The 14,026-nt window shown below is 41.4% G+C and overlaps 1 protein-coding gene across 2 annotated transcripts; it reads right to left on the reverse strand.

Annotated features, from left to right (window-relative positions):
* Nucleotides 1–1,215: 1,215 nt before the first annotated feature.
* SARAF (store-operated calcium entry associated regulatory factor) lies at nucleotides 1,216–12,011 on the reverse strand. Of its 2 annotated transcripts, XM_081895096.1 has the most exons (7): nucleotides 11,765–12,011; nucleotides 9,514–9,692; nucleotides 8,261–8,675; nucleotides 6,909–7,020; nucleotides 3,158–3,282; nucleotides 2,045–2,106; nucleotides 1,216–1,611 (listed from the first exon to the last, which is right to left on the reverse strand). In XM_081895096.1, the coding sequence occupies exons 1-6, from the start codon at nucleotides 11,850–11,852 to the stop codon at nucleotides 2,081–2,083; spliced, it is 945 nt and encodes a 314-aa protein (XP_081751222.1). In that variant the 5' UTR covers nucleotides 11,853–12,011; the 3' UTR covers nucleotides 1,216–1,611; nucleotides 2,045–2,080. The 2 variants fall into 2 exon arrangements, with proteins under 2 accessions (XP_081751222.1, XP_081751221.1); XM_081895095.1 differs by lacking the exon at nucleotides 1,216–1,611 and having other exon boundaries at nucleotides 1,776–2,106.
* Nucleotides 12,012–14,026: the final 2,015 nt, after the last annotated feature.

Raw genomic sequence — 14,026 nt, forward strand, 5'->3', positions numbered from 1 at the left:
ACCATTTACCTTCCCGCCAGAGTGGTACCTGTTTATCTACTTGCACTTTGACATGCTTTAGGACTGCTAGGTGGGCAGGAGCAGGGACTGAACAACGGGCGCTCACCCCGTCACGGGGAATCAAACCGCCGACCTTCTGATCGACAAGCCCTAAGCTCTGGTTTAACCCACAGCGCCACCTGCGTCCCTCAACTAGTAACATATAATTATATTCAGCAGAATGAAGAGCAAGAAGGAAGATATCAATGAACTCATGTACAAAGTCTATTATCGCACCCAAATTCTACCATATGAAAAGATAGCCCTTTGATGTAGCAAGGGAGATAACTTACAGGGAAGTTGTATTCTGCATAAGGACCTGATTTTTTAAAATGAGTTTTTATTAAAGATCCTTTTTTTGTTACAAAACAAACAGAAAAACAGGGAAAGGTACACCTATCGTCTCCACTTTACATTCATGTCTTTTTCACTGTTTGCCTTTAGTGAAATACATTTTTGTCATAGACATCTTGCGGTTGAGGGGGAAAGGGAGTGGGGGAGAGATTGTTCTTTCGTTCTGTTGTCTAGTCCTAGTGTAGGGCTTTGTGTCAGCATCATGTGGGTAGGACAAGGACCTGATGTTGATGAAATCCACATTATGGTGCTCATCTAGATGAATTGGCTGGATATGTCATTTGATGATATATTACTGTGTACAACTAATGTGATTCTTGTATTGCAGGGGGTTGGGCTAGATCAGTGTTTCCCAACCTTTGGTCTCCAGCTGTTTTCAGACTACAATTCCCATCATCCCTGACCATTGATCTTGCTAGCTAGGGATCATGGGAGTTGTAGTCCAAAAACAACTGGAGATCCAAGGTTGGGAAACACTGGGCTAGATGACCCTTGGGACCCCTTCCAACTCTACAGTTCTGTGATTCTATGTACTAGTAGCCTATGACCAGAACTGGTTAGGGTCAAGGTCTACAATTATATGTATACCTGGAAACAAGCTCCACTGAACTCAATTGGTTGTAGCCAATCGAATCCACTGATTTCAACGGGTCTACTCAAACTATGACTAAGCTGAATGCAAACCAAGTAAGACTGACTTACTTTTAAAACCCCATGCATGTCTATTATTGGGTTTTCACCCCAAAACCAAATAAAAACAAGTTAAAGCAGTTTTTTCAAAGATGTAGATATGCCATTTCCTCGTTATTATCCCCGTTATTTCCATGTTATTATCCCCAGAAAGCAAACTGGAATTCTCAAACTTTCACTTCCGTTTTTTACTTATCAGGCATAAAGGTAACTATCCAGAAAGGTCCTTCTCTCTCGCTCACCCACCCTTCTCTATCCTCTTCCCCTCCTACAGTGGGGGCTACTTTGAAATCTGTCCCTTGTTTCAAGGTTGACTGATGGGGGGTTCTGTTACAAGCTCGTCAAGAAGTACAGATGTGTCTGCCACTAAGAAGAACTTTTTGTCTCACTACAGAACCTTTTTATTTGGAAGGAGCGAATCTAAAAGATGTTTTTTCCGTAAAATGATCAAGAAATAGAGTTTAAACCTTATACTGTAACTGCTACTAAGATTATAACAGCTAAAAATTGGGGAGGGGGAAAAGCATATCTCTTATCTCTTGGTACAATAGTTACTATGATTATGGTTTATGGGGAAATGGGTATTTTTTGTAACATTTTGGAACAAGTTTAATGTGAAGATTCGCCTTCATGCTGCTTTCAACCTGCTGTAATAGTATTTCTTCATGCTCTTTATTTTTGGTTTTTTAAAAAAATGTTGCCCATTGTAAATTATGGTTTACTCAGAAATGTACCATTGTTTTCACTGGCACTTAATGGTTTCAGAAAGAATTTGTGTCCGTTTCTTGTTTTTCTATTCTAAGCAATTATCCAAAACAACTCCTGAAATCTAAAACTATATATTAAAGTTCAAACTCGAATACACATATGTGTAACTGAATCCAAATATGAACTTTTACAAAGCCAAACCTAAAACAGGTTTCAAAATTGTTGGAAAGAATTTTAAATAATTGCTGGAAAGTTGTTTTTATTCACACACTCAAGCAGATCAGGAACTTTATCTCCTTTTTGTGCCTCCAAAACCTAAGAGAGAAAGAGAAAGATGATCAGTCAATGGGTAATACTTTTAAGAACAAATTGAAGAAATCATTTTATATTATATACATAAATTCTATTAATGTTTACTTGTTTTTAAATTATCCCCCCCACCCTTTGTTTTCAACTGTTCTTATTTTATCTGTAAGTGGCCTTAAGTCACTGTCAGAGAAAAAGGCAAGGAATGAATGAATGAATGAATGAATAAATAAATAACAACCACCACCAATAAACAATTAAACATTACTACAAATGTGTTGTGTGGTGTGTGGGTGTATCCTCTCTCATCTATTACAATGTTTAATAGAACTCCATTTGAGTAAATATTGTACATGTAAGACAAGACCTTTTGAAAATAGGTGGAAAGCAGTTCTACTCGCATATTTTAATATACAAATTTTCTATATGCCAGGTGCGAGGCAGTAATATGGGAGAGTATTAAATTATGTGTGCCTTCTCCTACATTATGTAGGAGAGCCCATACAGGTTTATCAGCTTGGTGAAAACTAAGCCTAAATCCTATGAAAAGTGAGGCAGATGACTTGTCACTTATCTACCCCCAAAGATTTAAACAGGAATTACATTACAGAATGGGAATGTGTGGAAGAATATATGACAAAACATCGTTCCAAAACAAATTTATTGATATGCATTGACTAAATTTTGTAAAGCTAAAATATTGACAGACGTCTTATGGGGGAAACAGAAGCAATATGCACAACACAATAGAAAAAGAAACAAAAACAAAAGAAGCTGTAAAGTGGTGGAGGGAAGTCACGGATAGGAATAAGGAAAATATCTAAACATAGAGATTTACACATATAGTATTGAAAACAATAATTTGGAATGTATTGCTAAGAATGTTAAAATGTGTAACTGAATGTAATAATGCAAATAAAATAAAAATATCATGAAAAAACAAAATTAAAATTAAACATGAATTAAATGCAATCAATTTCTCTGGACTGCAGTGAAGTGATTAAAGTCACCGCCCCTGAGGTTCACCAGGAAAATAAAGATAACATGGCTTATAACTTACCCGAGGTGGACTTTGTCCCTGAATAAGACGTTGAAGAGCTGTTTGAAGCACCAAATGTAGGAGGTGGAGCAGTTGGACCAGCCCACGTATTATGGTAAGGTGAATATCGGTTATACGTAGATGACCTGTGGTGGGGAGAAATCGATTAAACTATTTAAACTATTTTAGTGACAAATGTCATTTCCCCACCACATGCAATAGCAGTAGTAATATAAATGTTTAAAGAAACAGATAAGCTAGTATAGAAGTGGGGAGGTAAAATATTTCCCCCCTATAGATTTTATTAAAGTTTGAAAGAAAATTAAAAAGATATTGGACATTTGATATGAACCTTTGTATCAAAAAAGCAAAAAAAACACTAATCTAAATAAAAACAATTCAAAATTAAGAAAAGAAAAAAGAACTGCTGATTCTTTGTCTGTTAACTATATATAGAAAATTATTCCAAACATCCACTGTAAGGTTAACACCCTACAATTAGACTTTCTATAAACCGATTATTTTCTTCAATCCTTAAACCCAGATATCACATGTTCACTTTCTTTTTCAGGCAAAAAGTCTATAAGGAGTCTGGTTTTTTTAAAAGTGGAAGGTCATATAAAGCCACTTCCGGGCCTGCCCCAGGAGGTGGGGTTGCGGGCTTCACGCCCACCCCACGCGAGAGCAGGGGAATCCCCGTCGGGCCTGCCCCCCCCCCAGCCAGCCAATCAGCTGGTCGGCTGGGGGGCGTGGCTTGACCTATTTAGGGCCAGCGCGGAGGGGGCTCGCCCTCTTAATCATTTGGGCCTCCTTGATGGAGAGGCGGGTTTGGAGAGATTGCAGGTGCCCGATGGCCATAAACAGGGCAAGAAAGGCCGTGGATTGGGCGGTGGTGCGTAGAGTGGCAGCCCTGGGGGGAAGGGTCATACGACACCCGGGCATTCGTTTCAACTGTGAGGCCCTCTACCGGCTTGATGGCGTGCATCTGTCTGATGCAGGAAATGATATATGGCTTGAGGATATAGTGAGGGGGATAAGGGATTGGTTTCAGGCATGAGAGTATTGGCGGCGAGCGTTTGCTCGTGTGGCGGTAGGCATTGGTAAGAAGGGGTTAAGATGATGTGTGGGGGAGGAACGCAATCACCTCCCCCCAGCGAGCGAAGGGTGGTCCGTTAAAGGACCCAGGGGGCGTGGCCCTGTCCGAAGCCTATGGAGGTGTGGGCCAAAGGCACGCCCCAGAGCGGTGACCCAGGGGAGCTCCTAGTCGACGTGCCTCGCGGGAGTCTCCCCCGATATAAGGTTAACCCTTCCCCGTGTCTCCAGCAAATGGGCTGGAGCCGGATAGTCGTTAGGACCAATGCCTATGCCAATGCCTCTCATTCCTGAATTCAATAAAGTTGTGGCCTAATTCGCCCAATTAACCTTACATTACGGTGTCTTGTGTCTTTATTTATCCTGGTGGGGGCGGGAACTCGCCACGCAATGTGAAACTCACCAGCAACAAAGGCACTGTAAACCCAGAAACCACCCCTTTCTTTTAAAAAGGTCACTATAGGAAAAACACATTTATATATGCAAGTGGATATTCAGTAATTTTGGAAAGAGCCATAGCACAGTGGCAGATTCTATATCCAGCATCCCGAGGTAGGGCTGGAAGAGAACCCTGCCTCAAACCCTAGAGATATGCTACCAGTCAGTGTTGGGAATACAGAGGTAGGTCTGACATATAAAGCAGCTTTCTAGTTCCTAACAGCAACAAATTACAAGTAAACTTTCCTATGGTTCCATTAAAATAATACACTTCAATTTAACAAAGAACAAGATTGCCAAGGGTGGTACTGAGCAATTTATTGTTAATTTTCAAACACAGGAAGTTGATGAACACCCCTAAATCCACCAATGTAACTCTTAATAAAAACTGTCCAAAGAAACAAACTTAGCTTCAGCTTAGAGGAACCTGTTGCCTGCACAGAACAGGGTTAATCTTGCCAGAAGACAGTAATTCCCATGAGTAGCTTTGGGATTTTATCTAGTCTCTTAACATGTTAATCAAGGCAGAACCACCACAATAGTTTGCAGAGATATAAACAACAGCATCAAATACTCAGAAGTCTTTTAGATTCAGTGCAAAACCAAGGTCACACAGCCAGTGTAAATAATAGCATTACCTAAGAACCTAAGAAATAAAGTGACTAGAAGGCTGTGCTCAGTGAGTTCTTGGCAAATACTAAATATAACTAAACATTGCAGGAAAATGCCAAAACAAATTGTTGCAAACTCACTTAAATAAGAATCTTAAGCCTTTTTTCTTTTTTTAAAGGAAGAGAATTAACATGGTTACTGAGTTGTCATCAACTTCCTTTTTCCTCTGATTTACATGGGCTGGGATCTTGGCTGTGTTTTACACTGATAACTGAGCTCTGATAAGCTGTTACTTAAATTTCATTCCTTTTGAAGCAGCAGTTAATCAACTATACTTCAAAACAATTATGTGGGGGGAAGCACAAAGGGAAATGGGGAGAAAAGGGAGGCTTGATAAGCAAAAGGAGCCAAAGAAACCAGAGGCTGGCTAGGAATAACCTGTAATGTAAGATGAGCTAAGAGGAGCTGGAGATCAAATAAGTAACTAATAGAATTATACCTGGATCTGGTAATGGAAAGTAGCTAGTTCATAACAAACGAATCCTAGTTCATAACAAACGAAACTGGAAAAACATTACTGTACAGTTGTATATTGGAATAGGCAGGCCACAGGAATGCAAGACAAATATTAGAAGCTTATGTTAGAAGGAAGACCAGCTTAAATACAATTTATAGTAACTTGACCTTTGAATTATTTTATATTTATTTTCAAATGTACACCTCTCCTTTGTTTTTTAGAACTCCCCAAAACAAAAGATAATATGCAACAAGCAAAACACAATTTAAGAATTTTTACTATTTGAAATATTCTGTTATTTGAAAGCAAAGACCACCATTTAACACCTCAGTTCTCTTGAAGCTGCTGCTTTACTATAAACAGGGTAGCAGGAATTTCTTCACTGAATGATGCAATGTTATGCAACTGCAAAGCAAGGAGCCTAATTAAAAGAGCATTGTATCAAGGATAGCCGATTTCTGTATTCTCTGGTGGCCAATCTAGTTTCCAGACTGTGCCCCTGAAGAATACTTTGCACACAACCTAACTCCTTCATGGCTTCTATAATAAAGTCTCCAAGTGACTACAGGCTGGATCACTATGTACAGAGAAGCAGCACTTCAAGTACGAGATAAATATTTCTCAGAACTTTAAAGCATTTTTTCCTTTTGAAGCTGTAGCATGCTTAATAAAATATTACAAATATTACAAATCATATCATATTAAATGCTGGAAATGCAATATAAATACTGCAGATTTTATGCATCTCTGGAAAATATATATTCCAAATGAAATAAAAACAGATTCTTGAAGTTTTTGGCCTTACGTTAGGGATTAATTTTACTATAGATGTTAGGGCTCGTGATTGATTTTGAATATACTGATGATTGTTTTAGCTATACACCAGAAAATTCCAGTTATTCCCCTAATTAAAGAATGGTTAATCAAAACTTTAAAAATTGAATAGATAAATTATTGGATGTTGCATGTAGAAGACAATCTCTCACTTTGGTTTCTTGTCCTTGGGAACGCCATTCCTTTCACCTCTCACACATTTTATGTAAATATATCACCCACCAGGACCAGAAAGTATTGTTGCCAAGAGAAAACAAGGTAGATAGTCTTAGAGCTTACCTTTGGTTGCCTGCCAGGTATCCCAGTAGCCCTCCAGCACCTAACCCAGTCCAAAATCCTGGCCCTGAGTTTGAGTTTGAATTTGAACCAGAATACGAGCCACCAGCATCACCTTAATCCAAATAAAATTATATAGATTTAGATTAAACAATCTTTGAAACAGAAGCAGTGCTGTTATGTTGAAGAAGTTACCAGAGGGCTATTTGCTTTGGAATGTCACTCAAGATCAAGGCTCTCAAATTATTTCAGATGTTGAATCAAGGTCAGCTTAAAAACTCTGAAGTAATGAAGGGGAATTACACTAACAGTTCACACATGCACACTCATAAATACTGTTATGTAATGCTTCCAGATTCACAATGGGTAATATGAAGGCAATTTATCTGATGTTAATCATACATGCAAATCATCATGATGCTATAGTTAACAAGAGACTCCAAATTTATTTATTTATTTTAAAAAGCATCACTGCTATGTCAGCCAACACTGGGTCCCCATTGCTAGAAACTGAAGGGTCTTTTAAAATTTCTAACAGCCTGATCTCAAATATGTTTATTTAAAAGTAGATCCGGAGATGCCACTGAGGGTTACTTCCTAATAAGCTGCTCTTAATGTTTGATGTTTTGGGGCAACCCAGCCAGGTGGACAGTGTATTACTACTACTACTACTACTACTACTGTAGTACAATGGGACCTGCAATATTAGCAGAACAGGTACTACCAACAAGCTTTCCAGTTTGTTTGATGCCTTCTTTTTATTGACTCAGGATCTGCTAATAAAACCTTGTGTTTATTATTTCCAAGATGCAATGTAGTCATTCTTAATCATTCTTTGACCTTCTGAGGTTACTTTACTCCATTTCATTGACTTGAGATTTGAAAGACAGTAGAGTGACAACATAATATGCCTGCATCACTACCAGCCACACATCTTGCCACAAATAGTTATAAATATAGAGGTAGTAACTAAGAGGGTATAGAAAAGATTATCTACAGAAAGCAAGCCACACCTACAAGCAATGAAGCATCCATGCTGATCTCCTGCATTGCAGACTGGTAGAAGATGAGAGCTCAGGCCCACATGAGTGGCATACTCTATTTCATATCCTCTTACCCTTTCATGGGATTACTGTTTCCCACCCTTTTGGTTTAGAATAAAATGTCAAATCAAGAGTAGAAGGAACTGCCATAAGAATGAAGTTCTACAGAATATAATAATGTCTTTTACAGACCTGAGGACTGAGAACAAGAAATGAACAAAATTCTACAATGCAGTACTACTTATTGTCCAGCTTTGGACAAGATCTCTCAATGCCTGTGTTCCTATTGTCATATACAAGAGAGAACTTTACCTGTGAAGTGGGATTTAAATCCTGGAGGAGGTGTGAAGTCTGTTTTAAATCCAGGTGGAGGGGGACTTTGATTATCCTGCCCATAGGTTCCTGGATAACCATCACCGTGAGAGAAACCATGTTGTGGCCGGTTATCACAGAGGAATAGCTTGTAGACGCCGTAAACAAGGCCCACAAATAATATTAAGAGGATCACTCCAGCACCTGAGCCTAATGAATCATGAGATGTTGTGGAATAGTAACTGCCACCAAAGGAATTCGCTTTCTGCTGTCCTTCCTTGGTTAATTCTAATGTGTACTCCAAGCCACATGATCCTTTTAATATGTAAGGGTCATCCGGGTAATCGTAGCCTTCACAGCTTACTTCGATTTTTCCAAAGCGATATGAAATATCCATGTGTGCTTTACACTCCCACTGAAATAGGAAACATCATTTGTTATTTTTGCTTCCTTTTAAGTAGAATAAAATAAACTACAGATACCAAATTGTGTCTGTCCACAAGTGGACTAGATATCCATGGACTCCCCCTCCCTGCCCCTTAAATTTATGCTAGATGACCTTATGGAGATCTGACTGAGCATACAGGGAGAGAAGGAGAAGTCCTGTCATATGAGAGGACTTCTGCTCACATGACCGTGGATCTCACCAATAATGTTATTTAAAAACAGTGTAACACACACAACATTTCTGTTTCCTGCAGATTGGGAGCAAGTTCTCAAAAGGAATTTCACAAGAAAGTAACACTAAATAATTAATAATTTTGGACCACTTGTTATTGAAGACTTCAAAATATTCTACTAATTCATTCTTGTGACTGAGGAAGCAGGTTGGTCAACAATCTTGTTCAGGGAATTTTTATTACAATTCAGTTTTTCTAAAAGCTGGTATTTTCAGAGTCCCATTAATGAGGGAAACATGTCTTTACCCACTTAACAGGATTCACAAAGTGGCTTGGGGAAGACTGTCAAACAGAAGTACTCTTTAATAGCACCGGAACACTGATTGGGTCTCCAAATTTCTCTTGAAAGTAATATGGACCCACTTTGTAGAGGAGCTAGCTTCTCTCAATCTGTTTTTTACCTCCTACATCTGGCTGCAAATAGAAGCATCAATGGCTCATCCTCCCTATGTCCTGGCCATTTTGCCCTATCAAGGGAACATTCCTTTGTATGCCTTATAAAGGGAACATACAGCATTTTCTCACCCCAACACCAGGATTAATTAATTTATACAGATTCCCAAGTAACTATACCTGTACATCGTAGCCATCCCAGCCTTTGTTGTAACACTGGACGACCTCGGGGGTGTACGCTGCACATCCAGCTGAGCCGCCAGTACAGTGCAACTGGGGAACTGGAGATGTCCGCCGATAATTAGTAAACCTGCCTGGGTAGAGTGTCAGGGCTTGGATTTCTCGCAACAAAATTTTATCTGGAAGAATGTGGGAGTACAAAAATAGATTGAGAAACACTAGGCAAAAATAGGAATGCAGTCTTTTTTTAAAAAAAATCCAGGATAATCACTAAAAGCCAACAGATAACTTCTCAGTAGAATAATTCCTGTTACCATTTTCCCAATATTTCCCAGCTGCCTATGACAATCCCAAAAATTGAGTTAACAAATAATATTACAAAGCTCTCTAGTGTCTGAAAACTAAGCACAGAAAAAATGATTTTCTTTTCTTATGCTCTACATATATGCTGATGCATAATTACTGGAGGACAGGAAAGCACTGCCTTGCTGGATCATGCCAATACCCCATATCTGCCTTTCTCAAACTTGGATCCCCAATTGTTGTTGGACTACCAACAGCCATCATCCTGGACCACTCGTCCTGGTAACTAGGGGTTATGGGAGTTGTAGTCCAACAACATCTGGGGAACCAAGTTTGAGAAAGGCTGTTCCATATTGTCAAGTATTTTGATTCCAATATCTGTCAGCCAGGTGCTTCTGAAATCTCAGTAAGCAAGATACTGTATGTCTCTTATTTTCTATTTGCCCAGCATAATAATAATCAAATATATATAGTGTTTGGACATGGAGGTTCCATTTAATTTACAATCCTATCTACAATTACATGTGAATAAAGCCCACCAAACTGGAGCACACTGGATCTGAATTCCAAAGTACATGAAATTTACAGCATTGGGCTGTTACACTGAGGTCCAATTAGCCCACTACCTTATTCATAAGGTGCCTCTGAAAGCTACAGCTTTCCCCTCGTCTGACTATTGATTAGTATGCGGAGAGATACTGTTGCTGAATAGGAAGGTTTCCATGTTGTCACCACAGTTACTGAGAATATGCAAAGACACTTGTTGGATCACACCAAATATTCACTTAGTGACCAGTCAGATGATTCTGGAACTCTTACAAAAAGGCAACTGCTCTCCTGTTTATTTCTCTCCCCCACCCGCACCCCAAAACCCACAGTCATATTCAGAGACAAACTGCCTCGGAGCCTCCATCTTTCATTTGTTAATTCATTAATTCATAGAATCATAGTACTGTTGAGCTGAAGGGGCTCTGTGGGCCATTTATTACTACTAAGGTAAAGGTAAAGGGACCCCTGACCATTAGGTCCAGTCGTGACCAACTCTGGGGTTGTGGCGCTCATCTCGCTTTATTGGCCAAGGGAGCCAGCGTACAGCTTCCGGTCACGTGGCCAGCATGACTAAGCCGCTTCTGGCGGACCAGAGCAGAACACAGAAACACCGTTTACCTTCCCACCGGAGCGGTACCTATTTATCTACTTGCACTTTGACGTGCTTTCGAACTGCTGGGTTGGCAGGAGCAGGGACCGAGCAACAGGAGCTCACCCCATTGCGGGGATTCGAACCGCCGATCTTCTGATTGGCAAGTCCTAGGCTCTGTCGTTTAACCCACAGCGCCACCCGTGTCCCTCATTACTACTTCCCTTATTACTATTACTTACTACTAAATTTGTATACTGCCCCATACCTGCAGGACTCAGATATTTCACAAGATAAAAATGCAATTTAAAAACATGAAATACATAATAAAAATAAAACGCAGAGAACCCAATAACGCCCTAATCCAACACATTGTAAAACGGCATCTGGTCCCAGCCCTCTGCAATCCAATGCATTTGTCAACAAAAGCAACACAGCCCATGCCTCAGGCTTACAACCACACCCACCACCAGTCACAGGAGGGAAAAGGGGATGTGGAGGCAAGTGGGAAACGACCAAGCTCAGGCAACAAATTCAAATTACAAATTCCCCCTTGGGCGGAAAGGGCTGTCACCTTTGGACGCCCCGACATGCCAAGAAGAGACGCCGGTCCCACTTCTGCCTGCCAAACCAGGAAGCTCCCAAGCAAGCAGGGCTCCGAGAGAGCCGCCCTCCCGCACCGAAGGCGTTTCTGAGGTAAACTGCGCTTGAACCTGGAGGCCCCATTTCCCTGTCACGACTGACGACAGTAGCCTCTGACAGGATACTGCGGCCCTTCCCCACCCGCCCGCCGCTCCGGCCTGGCCTTACCCTGCTGGGCCCAGCCCCACGCCAGCCCGCTCCCCGTCAGCACCACCAACAGCGGCAGGAGCAGCGGCAGCCTCAGCGGCGCCACCATCGCGGCGCGTCCGCCGACGAGTCTTCTCTCTCAGCGGCTGTGGCGTCGGCGCTCTCCGCGTCTCTGATTGGTTCCCTCGCCGGCTCGCGGCTGCTGCCTTCTTCAAGGGTCGAACCTTCTCGACGGCGCAACGGTGTTTTAACCGCCTCGCAGTCGGAGGGGGGGCGGGATTTTGTCGCCCGCCTTTCGCCACTGGAGGGTCATCCGACAAGACGATGGGATGATTGGCCATTCCGCCCGTCGCCCGGCAATCCTATTCGCTGGCTGGAGAAGCTCCTCTCCTCTCATTGGCTCTGCTGGCCATGGGAGGCGGGGCAAAGCAAGCAGCAGCCGGGAACCAATGGGCTTGTGCAGGGTGTACATTAGTGTATCGTCTCTTCCGGTGAGTCAGTGTCAATAAACAAAGGCCGCTTACAGGCGCCCCAACTCTTGTTGGACTACAACTCCCATGATCCCTTTCTAGCAAGACCAATCGTCACGGGTGATGGGCGTTGTAGTCCATCGACAGCCGGCGATACAAGTTTGAGGAACACGGGTCTGGACACGAGAAAAGTTCCCCAGTAATAATGGATTATTATTGTGGCTATTTGGTGGCAAGCAAGCTGGAGTCTTGTGGCACCTTACACACATTCAGCACACTGTGGCTTGAGATGTTGTAGGCAGGGCTATACTTGCACAAATCCATGAAGGAAGCACAACAGACATATATGATGCAATCTATTACTCAGCTCTGCAATGCACTGTATGATTCAGTTAAGGTTGTGAACAGTGGAGGTTTTTTTAAAAAAGAACCTGGCCTTTTAGCAGCAGCTTGATCTGTGGGTAGTGACATTATAGTAAAAGGTAAAGGACCCTGGATGGTTAAGTCCAGTCAAAGGTGACTATGGGGTGTGGCACTCATCTCACTTCAGGCCAAGGTTTCTCCACATACAGCTTTCCGGGTCATGTGGCCAGCATGACTAAACTGCTTCTGGTGCAATGGGACACTGTGACGGAAACCAGAGAGCATGGAAACGCAGTTTACCTTCCTGCCACAGCGGTACCTATTTATCTACTTGCACTGGTGTGCTTTCGAACTGCTAGGTTGGCAGGAGCTGGGACCGTAACCCCATCATGCAGATTTGAACCGCTGACCTTCTGATCAGCAAGTCCAAAAGGTTCAGTGGTTTAGGGCACAGCACCACCCTCTCCATTGGACATTTACTTGACATTATAGTAAAAGGTGTTGGCTCCTTTATATTAAGTAATTGCAATGAAATGATTTTTCCAGTGCCATGGATATTTGACCTTTTATTCCCCACTCCCACACACATTCAATTGTATTAATTAATCTGTGCAGATTTACAACGTGCCTTCCAATTGCTTTATAGAGCATACACAATGCCACCTTTTAAAAAAAACACCACATTATACACATAGATTTGTTGAGAGCTGTTGTGAATGTCCTAGGCCAGGGAATCTCTGCATGCCTTTGAATTTACCTTGAATCATGGTGCGGTTTCCAAAAATAAGCTCAGGCACTGGTACAATTTAAATGATTTTATCATTTGCATCTTGTTGCACACGCAACTATGAAATTGCAAAAGTGTTATACAAACAGTTTTAACTTGGTCTCTCAGAAACCTACTTAAACTATCAAATTAGTAAGAAGAACCAGCCTATGAGCATGTTGAATGGTGATGAAGGGAAGTAATGAGGTTGGAGGGAAAAGGTATAAAAAGGAGGCCTGTGCATAGGATTGGAATATAAGCAGGTGGATAACATATTTCATTATCAGCGGTGGGGACGGGACTTCCAGGTTCATGGTCGAAGCCATTTTTAAAAACATTACCCCAGGAAAGAAGTGAAAGCTGCCTAAGCAATAGACGAATCTAGAATATTAAAGCGTAGTAGGTATTATTAGGCACAAAGCTCCTCCCCGCCAAACACCACCACCAACAAAAGGCAGCTGCAAAGACAGGAGTTCACTGTTTCCAGCTCAGTTCTTATTTTACGTGAAAATTAACGCTACTTCAATTCTCTTATCTCTATATTACAAGATGGATGGGGCTGCAGTTGGGAGAGAGTGACTGTCCTCCGTTAATATTTTAAGAAGGAGACAGAGCTGAAGCTGGTTTAGATTTGCAATCAAAAGTCCCTTCCCCTTCTCTCTTTTATTCTGGCTTTCGTTGCAT

This window comes from Podarcis melisellensis, assembly GCF_964234715.1.
Source record: "Podarcis melisellensis genome assembly, chromosome: 17".
NCBI classification, from domain to species: Eukaryota; Metazoa; Chordata; class Lepidosauria; order Squamata; family Lacertidae; genus Podarcis; species Podarcis melisellensis.

Excerpts from the sequence above, each read along its gene's own strand:
- SARAF (XM_081895096.1), bottom strand. The coding sequence starts at position 11,852 with ATGGTGGCGCCGCTGAGGCTGCCGCTGCTCCTGCCGCTGTTGGTGGTG. Across the intron at positions 8,676-9,513 it reads GGGATGGCTACGATGTACAG|TGGGAGTGTAAAGCACACAT; the intron begins GTATAGTTACTT and ends TTCCTATTTCAG. Across the intron at positions 2,107-3,157 it reads AGGGACAAAGTCCACCTCGG|GTTTTGGAGGCACAAAAAGG; the intron begins GTAAGTTATAAG and ends TTTCTCTCTTAG.